Raw genomic sequence first — 24,984 nt, 5'->3', positions numbered from 1 at the left:
GAAATTTTTTCTTTATAGGCCTATGTATTGCTTAAAATCATTTCTATAAACGTCTTGGCGTAAAATATATTAGGTAAATGACATAACATTTAAGTCATAATAATTGTCCATTGTATATTTTTGGTTAAGTACATCGATTTTTGAATCATAATTATTATGAAGTTTTTTTTCCGGCTCTTTTACGCGAATTGTATTGCATTATTTAACACGCAGCTGTTAACATACTCGAATTTTGTACATATGGCATTTTTGTTGTTTTCTTTCTGATGGTCGAATTTCAGCCTTAGGAAGTTATATGTACTGACTTTAATATTTGGAATGTTACAATATTTTGAATACGAAAATTACATCATAATTCTTCATAAAATAATTATTTTTCAGAAAATTAATGAGTAAATGAATTAGATGCAAAAGAACGAGTAGCTTACTCTGTAAAAGACAATGTTCAATTTTAAACATCACAAAACTAAAAATTGTTTATAAATTTTAAAATAAAAGTGACTAACTAAATGTATCATATCAATCATTATCGATTTGGGCCTGTCTTGTGGCCTTCTGGAAACACTTCTGTTTCTCGTAGAGATTTGTAAACCGTAATTAATCCTTTTACAGCAATGTATAAGAGACGTCTCAATGACTAGAGTAAAAAATGGTTTTTAAAAGAAAACTTATGTCATTATGATACCAGAACTTAGATAACCTACTATTTATTCAAGAATTAAATATTGAACACCTAGTTTTTATCCTAAAAGTATAAACATCAGTTTTAATCCTTTTCGAATAATATCAATCAGTAATAATGACGTTTTAGTGATAGTTTTTTAATAAAGAAATATATGGAAAGCTGATAACCTGATAGCATCATATTCTCAATTTATTTTTCGGTCGGTAAAATTGAATAAGCAGCAAACAAAAATTAACTCTTCGAATTACTTCCTTAGTTTTGTGAAGGAAGGAGTCCTGTACACATTCAGATGTTCGACGTAGATAAGCTCATGATAATTTGTCATCATTGCGTGTTTGCATCTTGAAGGAAACCAGGTTCAATGTGACAGCTGCACATCTGTGAGAGTCTCAGCTGTGCAATCCAATCAAATAAATATAATAAGTGTATGTAACATTCGAGCAACTAGTGAATGACTATCGTTATCGTCGGTACATAGACTTTCAGCTTGAATCAGGTCACGTAAAATGTACTGAAATATGTACTAACTCAAAGCAAATTTCGTGGGGTGAGTACTACAACTAGGTAGGGCCTAACTACATAACTGGAAAAATATTTGTAAAAGTTCCAATTGGTTACTGTAACAACATATTAGAATATAAGCTGCATACATGTTTGTAAAATATAGTGACATAATGCCTTACATTCTCTCAAAATTATTATTCGGGAAAAATATTTATCAGCGTTTTTCCTCGAAAAAGAATATTTGTATTTACTTATTTGTAGTACCTACTCACCCGACGATTTTACGTGTGAGAGTTTTCGTTTGTTGCAACAATTGTAACAGCAAACACCTGCATTTTTTCTCAACATCTTTTCTACCATTTAATTTCTAATCTGTTGTATCATTACAAAAGTTTTATTTTATAGTGGAATAATATTTCAATGATTTACTAGATACGTTATGAGAAACACATAAAAAATACCTATGTTACTGCTGCATAAAAAGCAACATTCTTGGAATCTTAAAAGTGAAAATTTTACCCAATCTGTTAAATTTAACTGAGAACTACTCTAGTAAAAAATTATGAAACATTGAATTTAGGTAGCATTTTAACTGATTTTGACATGGGTGTGTTCTATGTTCAAAATAGGCCCTACCAGTGGTATTACTACGAAATAACCACTGAATCGCAACTTTTCCAATTGTAGCCAAGAATTTGAATACCAATTATAATAACAGTTGGTTAGCTTTAACTCATAATTACTGTTTCATGTAACTTCAAATGCTAAAAGCCAATTAATACAAAATTAAAAGTTGTATATATAAACATGAAAGCAAATAAGAACTGTGAATACATAAAAATAATCAAAACTCAATAATATTTCTATAAAAGCGCTTTTAATGTTTCCTGCATTTTCGTTTAAGCATTCTGTCGTCCTTGACACGCTGTAAGAAATTTCTAAGTTTCCTCGCGCACATCACAAACTCAGAGCAAACAGCATTAATGCGCTGTGATTGGTGCATTCCAATACTTTTTATGTAAAAATTATAAAGTATTAACTTTTCTGTTAGTTCTTAAGTCAACAGCTGAATCGTACACGATCCGCACACGTCAATCTTAAACAATTACAGTCGTATACGTAACCTCATGTCTTAGCGAAAAGACTTATTCTTACTGTTCGCAATCATGAACCCACCTTTACTAAATGATACACGGAGTGGTTTATCAGCCGACCTACAATGGTTCACTCTCTAAAATTGTTTTAATAATTATTCTGATCATTGTTCTAGCTTCAGTGTAAAAATAAATGGAAATTTTATAATAGATTTAACTGTTTCCTTATGTTTATACCTAGCCACTTGAAAACCAAAATACGTAAAATTATTTTTATAAAAATGTTAAGTTTTTTCGCGCCGCAATTATTATTGTATTTGGTTTCACTTACTAGGTAAGGCTAGTATGTCACTATATTATTTACATTTGAAATTTCTGATCAAGTAAGTGAATTTTTTAGTTCAATGTTTTTAAAATTTGAACTGGTTTTCTTAATTGTGTTACTTTCTTAATGATATGAGATGTTAAATAAGTATTTTAGTTTGCAATTAATTTCTTTGGAAGATTATTTTATCTATTGCCTTAATTAAAAACGATACACCGTAAAATGCTTAGCAAGTGTACTATTAGCGCGAATAAAATAAAAACAAATAGAGAGTAAACGTAATAACTGGATACTTATCTGTCTCGAGCTGGACCACGCAGTCTTGATCATGAAATTGGGTTTACTTGAACTTCAAAACTTTAAGAAATTTTTTATTATTGATTCGCCTGCGCTTGCATGGACAAATATTAAATATATTTGTTGTGTCACCGAACGGATGGTTTACGTTGCTGTCTACAACGCCAGGTAATAATGTAGACTTTAAAACGGCTTATCATGGGGGATTTTACTAAAATTTTATTTTTTAGTGTAATTTGTTGCTGCAAAATAATTTACATCAAAGAAATATTTTTATTCAGCCACAAGTGAATGAACAATTTGCCAATATATTTGCAGTTAGACCTAAATTGATTCTTTGCGATAAGAATTTTTTCTGAACTGCTATTCGTTTACACTGCTTTCTTTGCCGGGTTATGGATTTTTAAACAAATCATCATATTCTTATGACAGATTTTTTAAAATTTTATACGGGTTTTTCCAAATAAACATTTATAAAAAAAATCCCATTTTTTCCATATTCTTTTAAAAAAAATTATAATTCATTCAGTAGTAAAGATTTTCAAAAACTATAAGTTTTGTTTTTTAGGAATAGTTCACATATTAAGATGTGTTTTTAAAATTTTAACGAAGGATTTTTAAAATTAAGAAATATTAATCAGCTATTTAATAAATCTTTTAAATACTAAGATCGATTCTGAATGTAAACAATAAGTTTACAACCAGAATGTTATAACGTTCATCTACTACTGGCGTCAAGCTGGCAGTTGGACATCACTTCCCCTCGCCTGACGCGTGCTGGCCGCTGCAGCTGACACCACGTGACATAGCCTGGCATCAGGCGCTAGTGCAGTCCTGCTGACACGCGAGCATTCAGGCGTGACGCGATAACACGCCGCCAAATACACGATTTTGTCGGCTGCAGCAAAAAAAATTTGTGTCGAGAACGTAAAGTGGCTTATAACTAGGGACCGGAAAAATTCGCGGGTTCAATGACCTGTAGGATGAACTCCATAGTTCTACGTACACTCGGTCAAATGCCACCCACTCATTGGCTACTGTCTTGTGAGACGTTCCACCGTAGCAGCCTGTGATTCGATAAAGCTTTGGTTGGGTGTTTCTCATTGGCCCAGAGTCATCCAGGTGAGTTGTGAACCAATAGCAGAGGCAGCACTGAGGTATAACAATTTGTATTCTAGCCTATTGCGAAATGAATTTGCGAATTTTTCCGGTCTCTACTTATTAACAGAGCTACGGAAATTTCCCGCATTCGCTGAGTCGCAAGTTAGAATTCAAACCTTCACATTCGCGCCCCGTGCTCATGATTGGACCAAATATGTCTGGACACGCCCCTCTACGACCGTGAGCCAACGAAGCCTTGCTGGGAGGGGAGTAAGCGAATCAGGTAGTGCCAATTAACAAGGATAAAAATGTCCTCGCTAAGAAATCAACCAATGGGAACGCAAACAAGTGTCGCGCTCGCCTATGACTTCGAATTCCGTCCTGAGGCCAGAAGAATCCACGAAATTTCCGGTTCTCATTTTATTAGTGTCTGAAAAAAATTATCTGTCACTAAAAAATTGTTATGTTGAGACTACAATATTATATTTTTTCCTATAGGTAAACTACTTTGTACGGTTCATACCGACTGAGATATTTTCGGTAGCCTCCATGTGACATGCGATTGTCTGTATCTCGTAAAATCATCTAAATATTTTGAAAGCACGTACTTCAATAATCTTTATATACGATTTGGAAAAAAATAATAATTTTTAGATGTGCCGAACAAGATCAAGATTGCAAGAAAACCTATTTGCTGATGCTAAATTTTATGTCCCTTAAAATTGAATCCATGTGGGATACAAAGAAGAAACGTTTTTCTTTGACCTATATTTTAGCAAAGTTCTTAACTTTTTATTTTATTATTGGTGCATGTTTCAAAGCACATAAGCGTGGTCAACATGTATTCTCACCGATTTCAAACCCCGCGTTGGTCTGGCGGCTACGTGATACGAACAGGCAATGTTTTACCGCAAGAGATCCTTAGAACATGATAAGTTGTTCAATCAAAACAATAGCAGCTTAGTCATCCGTTACGTTCCGATACCACTTAAAATAAATTTAAAAAGTTCGAGTTAAGTTAAAATGGAGTTACGAATTGATGCCCAGGACTCGTGAAGATCAAGAAAGATACGTCTGGTAAGAAGTTTTTTTGTAATGATTAGGTTTCGTGAAGATAAAATTATGTCCCTATTTGTTCAGCTGTGTAATAGTACCAAATTTTATTCGATAAACGATAGACGTAATTGTATTTAATTTTATTTACGTTAACAATAAAATATAGGAAAAACATTCTACTTTAAAAAATACTTTGCAATTATAAATTTGTGTTTATTGGTTAAGATTATTTTCCAAGTAAAAATTCGCTTTGTTCACAAGATCAAACGAACCGTTTAAGAAATATATTTTGCATCTTAAACCTTTTTTGGGTTTAGTTCTTTTATTATTATTTTTTAGAAAATTAGATAATTCTTTGCACACAACAAAACATTTAAGTTAATTCTAATACCTAACTTATATTTTAACTGAATGTTCCAACAAATTTCTAAAAAAAAATAATGAAGCCAATTACAGTATGTATTTATTTCACGAAACTAAATAATAGAAGTACATGAACCAGTTTGCTAAAAAATTCCCGCCCTTGTTTGCAACTCAAGTACTAAAATAATGTGCAGTGATGGAACGCGGTAAACAAAAACAATTTACCGACGTTCAAATAATTGCTATTATTTTATATAAAAAATAATAAAATAATCATTCCACTATTAGAAGCTTTAAATTAAATTTATAAGCTAAATTAATCAAAGAATTTTTTTTTCGGAAAAATTTTTGTTTGGTACATGTTGTATCACTCCAGATTGGTTTACAAGCTGAATATTAATAAGATATTTTAATAAACCATTTTAATCGGCATCCGTTATGTTTATCAAAAATTTTCGACATAACAGAAGGACTGGATAAGTTTTAAGGATCTACAAAGTTGAGAAAAATTGTACTTATAACGGGGTCAGTTTTTATATCAAGCCTATTATTAGTATAGCCTATTCTAAGTTTTTAAAGTACTTCGTTATTTTTCATTGCTATCATTTAGCGCGCGGTTTTAATTGCGTGAATGGTAGAGATCTAAACAATTGTGCTAATTTCAAAATCCAAAGCTAAATATTTTATAAAGAAACAGACCTTAAGTGTTATTGGTTTCGGAAAAATATGGTATTGTTTATTTATTTACATGGGTAAAGCGATGGAAGGGAGATTTGGGCCTTGGCGTTCCAAGAGACATATGGTTTTATTTGTTTGGATTGAAGAATAAGTATGCGGCTTTCTAGATTTACCGATGGATTTAGAGATAAGCGTGGCCACTTATAATCAAACTTCGCTTATGTGTATATCCTAAAGGCTTGAGCTTAGAATTAGGCCTACACTTAAACATAATAATGTTCATCATTCATTTACGCTATGACTAACTGAAAAAAAGTTTTAGAGTAATCAGTAATACAATTTGCCATTAAATATTTCTCTACAACTTTAAACCCATTTAGGTTGAAATTTCGAAAAAACTAAACTATTTAAAACGTCGTTATTTAAATGCTGAACGTAGAAAGCATGCCAAATTAAACATAGGCAACTTAGATTGTACACAGAAATATCATTAGCATTTATTATTAAAAATACTATAACTCTTTTTAAGCCGCAAAGGGTGGTAATTTATAATTATTTATATATGTTTTAAATATAATTTCTAACTTATAAATTATTTTTCCATTAAAACCCATTTCGAACTTTTTGAATGATGCCAGTACCAGTGGAATAATTAAGAAATAATTAAAAAAATACGTTTATCAAGTTTTTTGTTGAAGTGTCGTTAAAAGTATATTTCTAATTTACCTTAAAATGCTCTATTATTAGTAGTATAGATATTTAATGAACCCACTAACTGATGCCTTATTCTGTGTTTTTTTAAGTGATAGAGCATGAAAAATTTTCACAGGTGATATTTATTTATTATTTTTGCAGCGTGCACATAGAAAACATATTTACAGCCTATAATTACCTAACAATAAAAAACCAAAGAAGTAAAAATGTACAAATAAAGGCATTTCCAAATTTTTAACTAAATAGATATCTAAAATTATATGTAGTTCTAAACTCGAAATGAAAAAGATTTTCTGTGGTAACGAATTCAAACTTCATTTCTAGTAGGTACCTTTCAAATCTCTCTTTTCAAAGTTTTTGGTTATATTTAGAAAGATAAAAAAATTAAAACTTGTTTATTTACGATTTAAATAATATAAATTGTACAATTTAAAAAAAATCAAAATGAGAGCTAGAAATTTATCTATGATAATTTCTTCTTATTTTTTATATGATAAAATTAAAGAATCAGTAAATGTCGTTGGTAAACAAACAAGTAATTATTAACTTAATAGTTATTAAAGATATCTTAGATCGTAGCTACACAGCACGAATGAAGCTTTATGCCGATGTGATTAAGCATGTAGCTAAGACTCAAGCAACATGTCAGATTATGTCAACCTCGGTGTAATTTACCCTTATTTGGTTTTTGTTATGTGTCATAGCTAAGCAAAGGATAGGCCCTTAGCAAATAACAATATAACATGCAGGACTTGTAAGATAATTAGCAACAGTTGGACTTAACGTCTGTGAAGTAAGAAACATCGCATCGGGAAGTGAAGTTAAGTGATAGTTTTAATCTCTTGGCTGAAAGTCCGTACTTCACTCAGACACCTGAATTTTGAGAAAGCCACCAAAAGACAGTGTGAAGGTAAACACCAAGTATGCGGTATGTATTCTTGCGCGAAAAGCTGATGTTTCATATTAGCCGTCTAAAACGTGACTCACTTAGACACACTGAACATCTGAAATTATTACAGAACTTGGCTGCATACCAGTTCAGTAATTTTAATTTAACAATTACTTGTTCTACATCCTAGCAAGGCCAGCTTTCAAAACATAACTAGGGTGCGTAGATCAAAGGCAATGTTTATTGCCTTAATACTTTTGCAAATTCTACTTGCTGAAATTAAAGTGTCCAGCATTTTTTTCACGAAATGATTTAAAGTAAATGTTTTTTTTAAAAAGCCTATTAGATTTTTTTAAACGATTAGGATAATGTTATTAAATGCTGGTTGGTTTCGCTACAATTTTTAGTTAAGTAATGAACAATCATTTACGTAAAAACACCGTGGTTCCTTAAATTTTCCCAAACTGTAGCTAGGTTCAGTATTTATGTTAAACTCCAAGTTGTTAAACTGGTGTCTAGTATAAATTAACTTGGATAAAGTGTAAACTGACTAAAATTATAATGTGAATGTCGTTACTTTATGATGATCATTGTGAAACTATTGTTCTAGTTTATTAAAAGCTACTATTATTACATTTTATTTATTATCATTTATATTATATATTATTATTAATTTAATATATTATTATTAATTTACTATTAAATTTAGCCTCCTTAAACAAAAATATGGTTAAAAACAATTAACAAATAATTAACAATTAATCACCGCATTTCTTCATAACAAATCACTTCCGGACAGAAAATTAAAGAAAACATTACTTTGTTAAGCTCTTATTCACTCTGAGTGGTAAATTCTGGCATATCAAACGGCCAGTCATTCTAGAGCATTGTGTATGTAGGCTCATGTGCAACAACTTTAATCCATTACCACTTTCGGCATTAAAAAAACATGGAGATTACTCTAAAATTTGCGTATCGGACACAACGACCAGATTTGCAGGAAAAATTATTGAAGCCTGAAATGTTCATCAATGGCCATTTACTATTCCAGTGAAGTTTATTGAAGTTTACAGCCAGTTACGAGGACACACGGGTAGCCGTCAGTCTTCAAGGTACACAACAGGATTTACCAGGGTCAGCTGGGTTTTGAATTAAATGTTTGCAAGTGATAGGTTATGTTTATAGTTAAACAATTCCAAGAAATTATAGGATGAGTGCTATCATATAAATTTAAATGGATTATTTTTAAATAACAACGTAATTTCACATAATGTACTGGATTTTGTGTCGGTAAGAAGTTAAATGCTCTTTTTATTTGTGCAAACTCTGCAATAATTTCGTTTATTTTTTTAACATGAGCAACTAAATTTTTATAAATGATTTTGCATTGAAACATAATATTCGCCCGGGCTTAAGATGTAAACATGTTAAAAAATTGCAATTAATTATATTGGAGACTTTTTCATGTTTTATTCAGAATAGCCTGCAGTCACTTAGGCTTATTTTGAACTCAGCAAATACCAATGTAAATATATCAATATTTTCTGTTGCTTGAATTCATGAAAGTTTTTTTTAGCAATGTTTTAAATGCTGCGGGATGCTATTACAATTAAAACCATACACCTTACCAATATACTATCTGTGAAATTATGAGTATCGACAGTAACTAAAGTAAATATTTTATTTATTTTCCTGGCATCGTTTGTAAGCCGTTATACTTAAAGATTATCCTTTTCATTGACGACGCAATGTGCTTACGGAAGCCTCAAAGTTCACGCTTTAGGCATAGATTTAAAGTGCGTCAATCTGCTGGAAGAACCTCATTGGTTGGGCGGATAGTGCATTCACGTTTCCAGAAAAATATTAACTACAATTTATATTTTGGAAATTCACTTAGCTAAGCAATTCACAAGAGTGAGTATAAAATCCAATCGGACTAACTTGCTACTGACAGTCACTCTTATCAACAACTTCTCGAAATTCAACCAACGCCTACTTTGACATGTTGTTAAAAACAGTTTCATGTTTAGAGTATACTCTTGAGTGAACGAAAACAATTGACGAGCTCGTTCAAAAATGTTCAATAGATGTACTGCCGTTTGCTTAATTTTTTCCTTACAATACATATTCGAGGGACAAACATAGTTGGTTAGCCTTATATATTTAAGCATTAACTGCCTAACATCATAATTAGCGATCATTGCTTTAAAATTCGCAATTTCACAAATTTACACCGACAAAGACTAATGCGTCTCTTAGTGGCGACTAACTGTTCCTTAGCTACATCTTATTATTTCAGATGTTACCATTTATAAACTTTAAAAAAAGTATCACTATAAAAGAAATTGCTTAGTAAATTCATTTAATAAAGATTGAAAGCACAATAAGCCATTAAATATTGAGAATTTCTGTTTGATAATAAAATAAGTTAGTTTTTTTTTTCTTTTGCTATTCAACTATGTACCTATATTATTTATTTTGTTCAAGGAAAGAAATGTCAATACTTTTGTGTGAAAAAACATTATTTAGAATTTAAAAATTGTTACTGAACCATTATGGGTGGAATTTCAAGTAATGTACCATCAGTGTGAATTAATTATAATTGTTTTAATGCTTTCAGATGAACCGACTTGTACAGCCATGCAACGAACACATACAAAGTTTATTGCAGTTATTTCCTTTGCGTCAGACTACGACTGCATGAGCAGCAGTTATCGAGTTTCAGAAGAACACAGTATCCGAACTTCACTTCACAGTTAAAACCACTCAGTACTCACATAACGAATTCACTTAAACGGCAAATGGGGAGTATTTAAGACAAAAGTCGATTTGTGTTTGTACTTCTGCGAGTTTAGTTTCAATCTTTTTTTTTTTTTTTTTTTTTTTAACATTTACATTTCTTCACATCTAGCAGTTATGTTGGGTAGGCAAGCTACAAGGTCGCGCGTCCGATTTTACATTAAAATTGTACAACTTAGGTATATCACTGTAGTACGGCGTTTGACTGAGTTTATACTCTGCAAGAAAGCAAATTTTGGCCTGATTTTATCCGGCTTTACTGTAAATTTCACATTTTACAAATTAACGTTTTGTTAGATTCTACCTGAAGCGCTGGATGTCACATTATTTGCGTTTTTTGGTTAAAAAAAAAAAGTAATCATAAAAGCTCTTAAAATCAAATTAAAAATACAATGACGCTGTTTCGTAATAAATTCAAAAATTTTGAAAAAAATTATGCCGTGAAATTTTAATGGCGACAATGGCACATTTAAATATACCTTGTTCACCCACCTACACTTGAAAGCTATCACTAGGGGCAGGCAATTTTCGCGAAACATCCTGAACGCCTATTAGACTTCAACAAGTTGTGATTGGCGGCCGTCTGCGAGAGAAGTCGTTGCCTTATTTGACCGAGCCGCTCTGTACGAGTTTGCTACCGCACTGAGTTACTGTGATTGGTGCTGTAACATTCGACATTTACCTGAAAGAAACTTGCCAAATCACGGAAAATGCACGATGGTACAGTGTTTTAATTTTCAGCTAGTCTCGGAATCTTTTCGCGAAATTTGCATGGCCCTAGCTATCACGTCAGATTACTTTGTCGATATGAAAGTATGACTTGTAGGATGAACACAAGCAAACAACTGAGCATCGAGACACAGAAGACATCGCGGAAACACTCGGCCGAAGGAAGCGGGAAACCCGACCGGCGATACGTCAAGTCGACGGAACCACTCAGTTTTAAAACAGTCCTTGGAAGGTGTGTTCGAACACAGATGACGATTTAACATTATTTTAACTTCCGCTGAAGACCATAAAAAAAAAGTTGTCTGTAAAGTCGGTTCACAGACGCTAATTTTACGCGCTAACTTCGTAAGAAAACATTGATGAAAAATTTGCATATATATATTTTTTAATTTTTTAAGTATTATTTACAGTTTTTTGCTAATTTTATTTAAATAATTTTGTTTAAATATAATTACGAACAATTAGTTTAAAAAAAAGCTCGCCTTAACCTGTTTGATATTATGGAAGATTTTCTTCTCGCACGGTGTTTTTGCCGGTTCTTGTACGCTCGGCTCAGGCGGAACATGAGACAATTTTTTTCGCGCGTGCAGCCGGCGTTCGTCGATCTATAAGTAGGGACACCTGTATTTCGCGAATAAATTTCGTGTCAAGGTATGTCACAAAACCACTGTTAGCTTTTTCTCAAGAGTCATGGCGAATCGTGTGCGTGCAGCAGTACGGTATCCACATTCCCATTGGCCCCGTCAAGTGAGGGAAAACACCTCTCGCCGACCACAGCCAATAACTACAAGAAAAAAAAACCACGGTGTTTTGCGATGTACCTAAGACACGAAATGTATTCGCGAAATACAGGTGTCCCTGACAATTAGTTTAAAAAAAAAAAAAGCCCGCCTTAACCTGTTTGATATTATTGAAGATTTTCTTCTCGCACGGGTGGTTTTGCCGGTTCTTGCACGCTCGGCTCAGGCGGAACGTGTGACAATTTTTTTTTCGCGCGTGCAGCCCGGCGTTCGTCGATCCACGAGACGTCATCACGTGAGAACACGTGGGGATATGAGAAATGTCGAGTGATGGAATGAAAGAGAGCCGGGAAGCAGTAGCGGATCCAGTGGAGGGGGAGGCGGGGCTAAGGGGCTCAAGCCCCCTTCCAAAAGCATCATGGGTCCACTATAGTTTTAGTGTTTGTCTTGATAATGCCTAGCCTCAGCTGGGTCAAGCCCCTCCCGAATCCGAAAATCCTGGACCCGTCAGTGCCGGGGAGTGACGGGGAGTAGACTCACCCAGTGCATCCCGGGAGACTCTTCAAAAACTCCCATCAGTAGGCGGTGCTGGGAGGGGCGGAGGGGCTGACTACGAGACGCACTGGGTCCTCCCGGCGCAGCAGACAACCCGCGCGCACATGGTCGCGGCTCGATGCTGCCGCTTGGGCGTCGCGCGCGCAACTGGCGGCCGGCCCAGCCGCGCGCTCGCAGCGCCCCGGGTCCCGGCGGCCGCCGCGCGAAGCTCCGTCCTCCCCTCCCTACTCCCCCCACCCCCCACTCATCCACCTCCCCTCCGCGCGGCGCTCGAGCATCCGCGTCGTCCACATGCACTACACTTCGGAATGATATTCTTACACGCTTGAAATATTTTACTATCAATGATTATAGAGACCGGAAAAAAATTCGCGGAATTCATTTCGCGATAGGCTAAAATACAAATCGTTATACCTAGAGACCGGAAAAATTCGCGGATTCAATGACCTCTAGGATAGCCTCCATTATCCTCTGCATTTCTCAAGCTGACATGCGTGTTCATTGGGTACTAACTTGTGATGCGTCTCCACTGGGTAGCTTGTGATTCAATGCTTCTTTGGTTGATAGTCTCTCATTGTCCCAGAGAACTCCAATTAAACTGCGAGCCAATAGCAGGACCAGCAGAATTGTACACGTGTTTGAATTTCATCTTGTCACGAAATGAATACGCGAATTTTTACGGACTCTAGTTATACCTCAGTGCTGCCTCTGCTATTGGTTCACAACTCACCTGGATGACTCTGGACCAATGAGAAACACCCGACCAAAGCTTTTTTCGAATTATACATAGGCTGCTTACGCTGGAACGTCGCACAAGACAGCAGCCAATCAGTGGGTGGCATTTGACCGAGTGTACTTAGAACTATGGAGTTCTTCCTACAGGTCAGTGAACCCGCGAATTTTTCCGGTCCCTATTAATAAATGTTTGAATTACAATTACCGACGTTAAACAGAGAGAAATTTCCATCAAAAACACTGTATTTATTTTTATTGGTAAATGGAACAGAAATATTCGTGTAAAAAACAGATACTTTGAAATTCGTACGTTTACATGAAATCAGTAATATTATATTGTCAAGTTCTTACCCAGATGTTTTTATGCTTTGTGTTGTCCCAGTACCTCCAGTGGTTGTGGTTATACGTAAATTGTCCCCAGAATAGCTTTCCTGTGTTAACTGCGCACATTAATAAGCACAATAAAATAAAATAAAGTCCAAGTATTGAGTACCTATTCGATTATCTTTTCCATGGTTTCAAAATATTAGCTTGAATTGAACATCAATTAAAATGCGAAAATTATATGCCATCGAAAAACGTATCTATGTCATGTATGCAGAAATAACCATAGCCATGTGTAGAGACCCGTAAAATTCGCGGGTTCATTTCGCGACAGGCTAGAATCCAAGTGCGTGTAACTTATTGCCGTTTCAGTGATTGGAACACAGTTTGCCTGAAGGACTGTGAGCCATTGAATGACCCTCAACGGAAGAAGTATTGAATCATAAGCATCCCAGTTAGCAGGTGTCACGAGTCAGTAGCCAATGAGCTGGTGTTATATTCCCGCGTACATAGAGGATCGTGGAGTCCATCCTAGAGGTCATTCAAACCGCTAATTTTTCCAGTCCCTAACCATAGCCATATGTTGTGCAAAGTTACAACGTATTTCCTGTAGTGTTTACAAACTATTTCCTGGAAGCTGGTTTCCAAAGGTATGTTTTGTAAACAAAACAAAAATTGTGAATAATTATTTCCCGTGTAGGATGTGAAATTTCTCCCGTGCAGACGCGAGTCCTGAGCCGGCGGCGCTGGTGTCTGGGCGAGAAGGACTGCCCAACTGGACACGGGGCGACTGAAATGCTGCCCCTTAGAAGGGCAGCCCTTCAGGATTTTTCTGACAGTGGTTAGTTTGTAAAGTGACCTAACCTAACATAACCTAACATAACCTAAACTAACCTAACCTAACCTAAACTAACCACTGTCAGAAATATCCTGAAGGGCTGCCCTTCCAAGGGGCAACAATTCAGCCCCCCCCCCCCCCCTGGAACACGAGGGCCGCGACTGCTCGTGCGCGCGGAAGGATACACGCGCGTGCCGACGAGGAGAGAGCCGCTCTACTTCCTGCGCATAGCTGGACGCCTCTTGGAGGCCGACTCGGGGGCTCTACTGCATGAGCACACACACCGACCACGCAACACACTTTTCTTTATTCTCGTCGTTAGAAAATGCTATCATGGACCGGAAAATTTCGTGGCTTCATTTCACGATACGCGTTTAACTTTGGCTGATTATACCTAATGATTACGGACCGGAAAAATTCGCGGGTTCAATGACCTCCAGGATGAACTCCATAGTTCTACGTACACTCGGTCAAATGCCACCCACTCATTGGCTGCTGTCTTGTGAGACGTTCCAGCGTAGCAGCCTGTGATTCGATAAAGCTTTCGTCGGGTGTTTCTCATTGGCCCAGAGTCAAGCCAGGTGAGTTGTGAACCAATAGCAGAGGCAGCACTGAGGTATAACGATTTGGATTTTAGCCTATCGCGAAATGAATTCGCGAATTTTTCCGGTCTCTACTAATGATTATTAGAGCCACGGAATTTTCGCGCATTCATTTAGTCGCAAGCTAGAATGCAAAACTCCACACTGTCGCACTGTGTTCATGATTGGCACGCAGTTATCTGGACACGCCCCTCTACGGCCGTGAGCCAACGATGCCAGCTAGGAGAGAAGTAAGCGAATCAGGTAGTGCCAAATAACAAGGATAAAAATGTTCTCGATAAGAAATCAACCAATGGGAAAGTAAACATGGGTCGAGCACACCTATAACTTTGAATTCTATCCTGAGGCCAGAGGAATCCGCGAAATTTCCGGGACTCTATCAATAGCCAATGAGCAGGTGGCATTTGCCTGAGTGTGTAGGGGATTGTGGAGTCTATCCTAGAGGTCATCGAACTCAAGAATTTTTTCCAGTCTCTCTATATATATAGGGGCAGACATTTTTCACGAAAAAAAATCTGAACGCCTATTATTAGAGACCGGAAAAATTCGCGGATTCACTTCGTGATATACTAACATACAAACAATTATACCTTCGTGCTGCTTGTGCCATTGGTTCACTGTTAATCTGGAGGACTGTTGGCCAATTAGAGATGCTCAACCATGGAAGTATCGAATCACAGGCCACCCAGTCGAGACGACTCACAAGTCAGCAGCCAATGAACAGGTGACATTTGCCTGAATGTACAGAGGATTTGGGAGGCTATCCAAGAGGTCATTGAACCCGCGAATTTTTTCCTGTCTCTACCTATTATACTGCAATATGGTATATCCGTATAAGCGGTTACTACCTTGTGATTGGCTGCCGTCTGCGAGAGAAGTCGTTTCTTTTATTTGACCGAGCCACTCAGAGCGAGTTTACTTACGCATCTAATTACTGTGATTGGTGTTCTAACAATCGAGATGTATCTGAAAGGATCTTAACCAATCACGATACACAGACAATGCTATGGTGTTATAACTTTCAGCTAGACTCGGAATATTTTCATGAAAAGTGCATGCCCCTATATATATATATATATACATATATATATATATATATATATGCCCATATACATGCTGGAATCCAAACTAGTTTAGAATATATATATATAATCCAAACTCGTTTAGCTTAATGCTGCGTCAGTGATTGGACCGCAATTTACCTGAAGGACTCTGGGCCAATGGCAAACACTCAACAAAAGAAGTATCGAATCATAAGAATCGCAGTAAACAGGTGTCCCGAGTCGGTAGCCAATGACCAGGTGATAGTTGCCCGAGTACATAGAGAATCGTGGAGTCTATCCCAGTGGTCAATGAAACCGCGAATTTTTCCAGTCCCTAGCTACGAGTTTTAACAGGCTATTTTTTCAAAAGTATTTATGAGAAGAATCACAAATATGTTACGAGGTGGGGAGAAGGAAGAACGCTTAAATTTTGTGCAATCTTAAGTCTTGCAAAAAAAAAACACAATTTTTTTGTAAAAGTATAAGTATATTACATTTGATTGATTACTTTGTAAAGTAGACCATAGAAAATATACTTTATGGATGGTTGGAAAATAGTTGATTTTTTAAATTTCATATAGCTGATTTAGTCTTGTTCCCTGTGGATTTGTATTCTCATTTTTCATTTCTTATTTTGCTTTTATGACAATTCTTCCCCATGATAAAACAGTGCAAAAAAATGCGATGGTGTATGTCCAAGAAATTGTATTTAAATTAAAATTCCCCCATTGCACGACCCATTTAAAGAAAACTTAACGATGTCTAAAAATTCATGTCATCGTATATATAGGTATATATAGGTAATATTTGTGAAGGCAGGGCGGAGCTCGTGACGTGGACAGCAGACGGCGCACGGACGGGGGAGGCGCGCGCACTTGGGCCGCTGTTGCGCGCGGTCGCGGCGGTGGCGCCAGACCTGCGCCCCTCCAGACCAGGAGAGCCCATTGTTGCGTCAAGTGGAGTGACCCTCGCCGGAGTGAGACGTCTCCCGCGTCTCCCGCGTCTCACCGCGTCTCGTCCTCCGAGTCGAGTCCTGCCGGCCCGCGCAACGAGCTGTGGATTGTACCCAGCGACCGGAAAAAACTGCAGGATGAACTCCATAGTTCTACGTACACTCGGTATAATGCCACCCTCTCATTGGCTGCTGTCTTGCGAGACGTACCAGCTTAGCAGCCTGTGATTCGATAAAGCTTTGGTCGGGTGTTACTCATTGGCCCAGAGTCATCCAGGTGAGTTGTGAACCAATAGCAGAGGCAGCACTGAGGTATGATTTGTATTTCAGCCTATCGCGAGATGAATTCGCGAATTTTTCCGGTCTCTTATTATACCTAAGCGGTGGTGAACGCAATCGTAGGGATAAAAAGGGGGGGGGGAGAAGCTATCCATCATCTGATGTTGTAAAAATATGCGGTATCTCGGTAAAGGTAAAATTCGCGGTTTCGTCTCACGATAAGCGAGAATCCAAACGCGTTTAACTTCTGGCTGCATCTGTGATTGAGACACAGTTGGTTAGAAGGACTCTGAGCCAATGTGAATAATCCCCAACGAAACAAGTATCGAGTCACAATCATCTGTAATTTTCCCGAATTCATTAGAGAATCGACGAGTCTATGCTGGAGTTCACTGAAACCGCAAATATACACAGCTGGTCTGGAAATTTTTTCCCCGCAAAGAATACATGGTTTGTTCTAAAGGATATCAAAGCGGAAATATTTTAAAAAACATTATTGCTCACATTCCAAAAAAATGTTCTAATTACAAAACACTAAATATCCGTAAAAGTGTAATAAGTGCAGAAGGCTCAATGTTTGTCACTTGAGAAACAAGAAACGTCTCAGCTTATTTTTTTATACTAGTACATGATGACTATTAAGTTTAAAGATTAAATTTTTAGCGAAAGCATTGGCACACCCAGGCCAATTTCCAACTGCCACACCATTTTTGGGAAGGTGCAGTAAATGAAGTAAATGCATTAAAATTCACTGCTTACTAAAGTAATATTGAAAAACAATGTTGCAGAAAACTTCAGTCACTAAAGTACTGCTTCGTTATAATTACGTCGGCATGAAATCATAAATCAAATCTGTCTTCCTGAAAGTTTCAGCTGACCTTTCTGAAAACTAAATCGGAACAGACATCACTCATAGGTAGGGGCATGGTCATTCTTCGCGAATAAATCTGAACGCCTGTTAGACTGCACCAGTGGTTTCTTCCTTGTGATTGGCGGCCGTCTGCGAGAGAAGTCGTTGCCTTATTTGACCGAGCCACTCAGGACGAGTTTGCTCCCGCACCGAATTACTGTGATTGGTGAGCCGGCAGCAGCCTGGAAAAAAAAAAAAAAAACCTCGGCCAATCACTAAACACAGACGATGCTACAGTGTTTTAACCCTCAGCTGGTCTCGAAATCTTATCGCGCATAAAACTCGCCCCTACTCGTCAGTTTAATTAGCATTGAGTCGATTTGCAGATGGTTCTGGACCTCTGCGTTTACTCCGGGGTTAACGTCATTTGGATAATCGCACGAAGGTAGGAGTTACCTCTGAATTCGTTATTCTAGGAGTTGGCAATATTTAAAAAAAAAATTATAATGATGGTTCCTAATTTTAAGGCACGATCCCGGTGATAGTGAAAAGTCGTTGCGTTTCAGTAATGTCGGCGATGACTTCCAATGCTGGTGACGGTGTTACACACCAGCGACACAGCGGGACAGCTGACTGTCAGGTGCGAGAGACAGGCTGGAACTGGTCTCGCGTGTCGGCCTGGAGGCTGGAATCCCGGCTCCAGGAGGCAGAACTGGAGGGAAAGGTGAGCCGGTCTGCGCAGACTCAGCCGCTTATCAAGATGAATCCTTCATCGCGTCTTGGCGTCTCGTCTGTTCCTGCTGCGCGCTCTGTGCAAGTCGCTGTCAGCTTGCTGTTTAGCATGTGCCCTTGGAGACTTGCTGGCCTGAGTCATTTCCATAATTTAAAAAAAACTCAGCAATTTTTTTTCCATTATAAGCTGTTCAAATTTCTCGTTATGACGATTTAAAATCTTCAAAAAGATTATTTAACTGTTTACAACACTTAAACTTTACGAGATAAAAACCAACCGCTAGGCTACTTCAGTATATAAATTTAATTTTAAACAAGAATGAAATTGTGTAATTGACTTTATGTTACCTGGATGATTTTACGGACATGCTTAATAACTGTTTGAAATTCCTCTAAAAGACACTAATTCAACTGGTGGCATAACATTCATAACAGTTAAGTCTTGGTGATGTCTCGTGCATCCAACGAGATATTCTTGTTTAAATAAAACCTACAGAAACATAATTTTTTAAATTAAATAGTTTATCTTTACTGTAAAGGAAAATGATACCGTTTAGAAGGCTGAGTATCTCGAACCAGCGAACACGACCTTTGAAACACAGCGTTCTGCCAACATGCTTTGCCTTACGGCACAAGTATGTACGTGCAAGTACGTCCTGTTTGTGCATTCCACGTGCAAGGAATAAAAAAATCCCTTTCGGCACAGCCTACAGGCGTAGGTAGATCTCGAAGTACCTATTTATTCACGAGATAAATTTGGAACATTTTAAGAACTTAATGTACATAACATATTTATGTTCTCCAATATTACAAAATAATCGAACATATTTCTCATTTTCCATGCAGCGAAAAAGTTACGAATATATATTTTTTAACTCAATGTATCCAGCATTTAATAGTTTACCACGTAGTATTTAATAGCTTAGAACGAATTTCATATTATATGCACACTAAGGTAGTTATTTTTTTACCTTCAAACACTATTTTTCATCCCTTGCACTAATAACGTGGTCGTATAAAAATTTGCATTGCACAAAGGTTTAAGATAATATTAAGATATTTAAAATAAATTCAAATGAATTTGATACCAAGAAAGTTATTTTTTTTTTTTTAAATTTCAAAGTGAAGTGATTTGCGAAAATTGCGGCGGTTATCGTGTTCACAAAATTGTGATAGCCTATATATATAGTTACGAACTGGATTCGTAAGGGATAGCCATATTATGTTTTATTACAGTTTTATAAATTACTAATATTACATGACTAATGAGTAATAGTACCTAAAAATGCCTAATCAACATTTACTCGCACTTAAAAATGTTTATTCTGAAGTCTCTCAATGTCTGTCAGGTTCCACACTCCGCACTCCTCGCTGGAGCTGGGCTCGACAGTGGTTCGCCCCTCACCTCGCACCTGTCCACACACAGTCTCGCGCCACTCAGTCGCACTCATCGCGCCACTCTCGAGGGGGTCTCTCACCCTCTTCGCCGTTGTCGCACTTCCCTTCACTCGCAGACCTCTCCGAACTATTGGAACTCCCGCGGAGGCCGGCGTCGCTGCTGAAATACCTGTGGCGCCCTTCTCGAACCGACCAGAGCGGCTGTGACGTGTCGCTTATTCCCGGGCCGGCCCGACGCCCGAAACATCGGGAATTGGCTACGCTTATTCACGCCACTTCACGCGGCGGCCGCTGTAAGCCTGGAATTACCAGGCCGCTCAAGGCAATAATAGCCCGAGGCGGGACAAAGCGCGCGGAGCGTAGAGGGGAGGGGGGTAGCGAGGACCTTCTTAATCCAACTAGTAACGCGTGGCATGAATTACGTCAGTGGACGGCGCGTGACGTCAGTGGCCGTGCGTGGCCGCCAGCCAGCTCAGAACCTGGCGCGCGTCGCGGTTATGTCTCTCGCTTTCTTAATTATATACCATAAATCTTTGAGTTGACGATGGTTTTGGGGTCTCTGGAGCCTGAAACGTAAACCTATATAAAAAATTTCCGTAAAGTCGCGCCATGTTAACGGCTACAACAGGTAGTATTTCTTTGAAATAAACCTAAAATATATACATATATATATCCACTCACCTAGCGCGCGCGTCTTTCCCGACTTGTAGAACGATCTGAAGTCCCGCAGTATCTGCACGAATTCGCAATTACAGAACAAATAAATAAAAATGTAACAAGAGTTTTTAGATGACCTCGGTGTTTTTTCAGAAGTTTTTTTTTATTTTTTTTTCGAAAGAAGATTGCAGCTGGTCGGAGAATCAGCATAAGTATTGGTGCGTAATGCCACACATCAGTCCGAGCAGGCCACAATCACGTGAGCTCTGCTCGTCTCAGTGGAGCTCCGAGGTCGTCATCGCGAGCCGCTGGGTCGTGACAGCGAGGCGTCGCGCTACAGCGCTTCCCCGCCAGCGCCGCGGCTGTCGCGACAGCTTACCGCTCTTAAACACTCGTCTGCGGCGCGCCTGTTGCCTGTGGGGCATAGTGTCCTTCCTCACACAGGGCACAGGACGTCCTGCGAATGTTGAACACCAACCACGTCTTGCGTTTTCAGGCGGCATGATAAGCGCGACGCTCGCTGGTGCTTCCAGCGCGGTGTCTCCTCTGGACTGGCGCGCAGTCTTCTCGTCGTGCACAGGACAACTGTGACATTTGAACGGTGACCGTAACATTATTCGGTAGAGTTTTGAAGATAAAGGAGAAATGCAAGTCCTATGAGTGCTTTCAAGAATCTTTACTGAGTGTTTCATTACCTGAAAAATTATTCTGATAACGCGCCTTTTAGCTATTTTCACTCAACTAAAATTACCACGTAAGATTAAAAATGAACTATGGAAACAGAACTACTCATCTGATTTCAGCGTATTCTTAAATGGTTTTCGTAAACAGTAGTTTCAAAACACGTAGTTTTTTTTTTTCTGAAGCTCAGCACAGCTGTGTGTGAGTGATAATCCGGGTAGGTGAAAAGGTGAAAGCAATCCGTTTGGTTACAAGCTCAATCGGCCTCGTTGGTCGTGATGGATCATGTTATGAGTATAGACCGGAAAAATTCGCGAATTCATTTCGCGATAGGCTAAAATACAAATCATTATACCTCAGTGCTGCCTCTTCTATTGGTTCACAACTCACCTGGGTGACACTGGGCCAATGAGAAACACCCAACCAAAGCTTTATCGAATCACAGGCTGTTGCGCTGGAACGTCTCACAAGACAGCAGCCAATGAGTGGGTGGCATTTGACCGAGTGTACGTAGAACTATGGAGTTCATCCTACAGGTCATTGAACCCGCGAATTTTTCCGGTCCCTAGTTATGAGTAGAGACCCGGGAAATTCGCGGGTTCATTTCGTGTTATGCTAAAATTCAAATAATAATACCTTAGTGCCGCTTCTGTCATTGGTTCACTGTTAATCTGGAGGACTGAGGGCCAATTAGAGACCCTCACTCATAGAAGTGTCGAATCACAGGCCACCCAGTCGAGAAGACTCACAAGTCAGCAGCCAATGAACAGTTGGCATTTGCCCGAGTGTGTAGAGGATATTGGAGTCTATCCTGGAGGTCACTGAACCCGCGAATTTTCCGGGTCTCTAGTTATGGGCTTTGAATATATATACTGTATAGAAGTCGCCAGCCCAGGTTAAAATTTCTAATACGGTGTGAGGTAGTTGGTTAATTCACCGCCGCAATCGCCACCATCTCTAGGGCACTGACTTGTGGTGGTCCCTAGCGGACAAGTGTCGAACTCTTCAAACACCCCTTCCCCACCCTCCCTCAAACACGCGTTGTCCTCCACCCACCCTCTACCCAACCCTCTCAATCCCTACAGTTTTGTGACGCACAAACTCCCGTTGAACGACCACGAGCTGCAGTGAATGTTGGATAAAGGGGTGCGGGGGAATGACAGCGGGCGACAGTGCTGCGCTCTAACGTGTAAATAACAACCTAAGACGATACAGGGCGTTACGGCAGCGCACTGCAGCGGTGAAGTTCCCAAGCTGCTCGTCATACGCTCCTGAAATACGTGGAGTAAATCCTATCCACTCGCGACTTCTATACAGTATATATATATATATATTCAAAGTTATGAGGCATGTTTATTAGTGACTCATGTTGGTTCTAGAGCTGTCGTCCGTCAAGCGAGTGCTCCTCGCCGCTGGACGCGTTCCGCCGAGGCCACGCCCCCTGGACCACAGAGGCAGAGCCGTGTCCGAGCTGCGCAGGTGACTGGGGTCCCCCAGGTAGCACCAGAGGGAGGGGGGGAGGCCTGTGGACCACCAACACGCACAGACCCTCCTGGGAGTCAGGCCGGGTCCCTCCCGAGTTCCCCAGTCTGTGGCGCCCACAGAATATACAGAGTGACCGAGAAACTTCGGCTTAGGTTCCATCACGATAACATACATACATTCAGAATCTCCACCCTCTACAAGTCTTAAGGTCTATTGTGCCTCCCAGCGCTGGCTTACATCAGTTAAATGGGAGCTGAACAATATTTTGCCGTAAATAAAAGTGAGCCCAAAACATTTTTTTTTTCCCCTGTGTCTATTTGAATACTTCTGGTCAAATAAACATTATCTTCAACGTTTATTTAAGCCAGTAATAATATTCCGCAAAGTAGATTTTGTTGCTATGACCCGGAGAGCTCTATTCAGTAGGGGCAGGCATTTTTCGCGAAAAAGTCTGAGTGTCCACTATATTGCAACCCGTTATGTCCGCGCAAACTGTTTCTTCCTTGTGATTGGCTATCGTCTGCAAGAGAAGCCTTTTCCTAATTATGACCGGGTCATTCAGGAAGCGTTCGGTTCCGCGTTGTATTGTTTTGATTGGTGTGCTGACAGTAGACAAGTAATCTGAAAGAAACTCGGCCAATCACGAAACCCAGTCGATGATACAGTTTTTTTTTTTAACTCTCAGCTAGTCTCAAAATCTTTCCGCGAAAAAATGCATGCCCCTACTAAACAGCTCTAGTGTAACAATAACTAGTTCACTTCGCACGTTAAGTCTACCTTATATAAAAAAAATTATTATTGACGTGATAACGTCTTGTCAATCGATCAACGCCGGCTGCACGCACGAAAAACTGTCACGTTCCGCCTGAGCCGAGCGTTCAAGAACCGGCCCAACCACCGTGCGAGAAAATCTTCTATAATATCAAACAGGTTAATGCGGGATTTTTAACTAATTGCTCGTGATTATACTTATAACAAATCATTTAAATTAAATTTTACGAAAAACTGTAAATAATAGTTGAAAAATTTAAAAATATGCAATTTTTCATCAATGTTTTCTTATGGCGTTATCACGTAAAATTATCGTCCGTAAACCGACTTTACAGACAACCCCCTTTTTTTTTAGTTTCATCTCGTCCTGGCATGTGTCTGGTCGGCTCGAACCTGCCGGGCGGTTGGCTCGCTCTTGTCCTGAGGCCAGGCCTCTTCACGCCACACGAGAAGAGGCTTGCACCTTTATAATAGTGTTCGGGAGTTGTCGGAGTCCGCTCAGGGGGGAGGGTGGGAGGGGGAGGGGACTATATTCGTCCGTCTGCATCGACACGCAGCGCGCCGCCGGCACAATGCTTCGTCCGACACAAATACTCGCCGCCATTGTGACCCGCTGACTGGGCTCCTTATTCCGAAACTATTTTCAAACTCGGCAGGCTAGAAAAAAAAATCCGTGGGGGCCCCGAAAAAGGCGAGAGGTTTCTTTTCCTCTCTCTCTCTCTCTCTCTCTCTCTCTCTCTCTCTCTCTCTCCTTGTGGTTTGTCTTTCCGACGAGAAGGAAGGAGGACAGAGACTTTTGGGGTTCCTTGGGAATGCTGTCGACCAGTGGGGTGACGGTATTTACTCGCGACGTCACACCATCGTTAGGGACATAATTTGACATTTAGGTAGGGGAGGCTAGAATTTGGTGTTCATCTTTTCACAACTGTATTTTTTCTCTCTCTCTCTCTCTCTCTCGCTCTCTCTCTTTAAATTTATTATGGAGAGAGAGAGAGAGAGAGATGATCTTTATAATAAACCAAACACGTTTTAGAATAATGCAAAAAAAACATATTGTGAAAGTAAAGTATATTCCAGCTGAAGTAAACGAAATCACTAGAGACCGGAA

At 38.8% G+C, this 24,984-nt stretch overlaps 1 protein-coding gene across 3 annotated transcripts in view; it reads right to left on the bottom strand.

Moving 5' to 3' along the window:
* LOC134538086 (LIM/homeobox protein Lhx9-like) overlaps positions 1-12,662 on the bottom strand; it is a 125,976-nt gene extending 113,314 nt beyond the window's left edge. For all 3 annotated transcript variants that reach the window (XM_063379091.1, XM_063379092.1, XM_063379093.1), the window contains exon 1: positions 12,515-12,662. In XM_063379091.1, the coding sequence (XP_063235161.1) occupies positions 12,515-12,550 (36 nt within the window). In that variant the 5' untranslated portion in view covers positions 12,551-12,662. The remainder of the gene's footprint in view (positions 1-12,514) is intronic.
* Positions 12,663-24,984: the final 12,322 nt, after the last annotated feature.

This window comes from Bacillus rossius, chromosome 13 (genome assembly GCF_032445375.1).
Source record: "Bacillus rossius redtenbacheri isolate Brsri chromosome 13, Brsri_v3, whole genome shotgun sequence".
Taxonomy (NCBI): Eukaryota; Metazoa; Arthropoda; class Insecta; order Phasmatodea; family Bacillidae; genus Bacillus; species Bacillus rossius.
The sequence above is the reverse complement of the archived record's forward strand: the minus strand, read 5'-3'. Positions and strand labels throughout refer to the sequence as shown.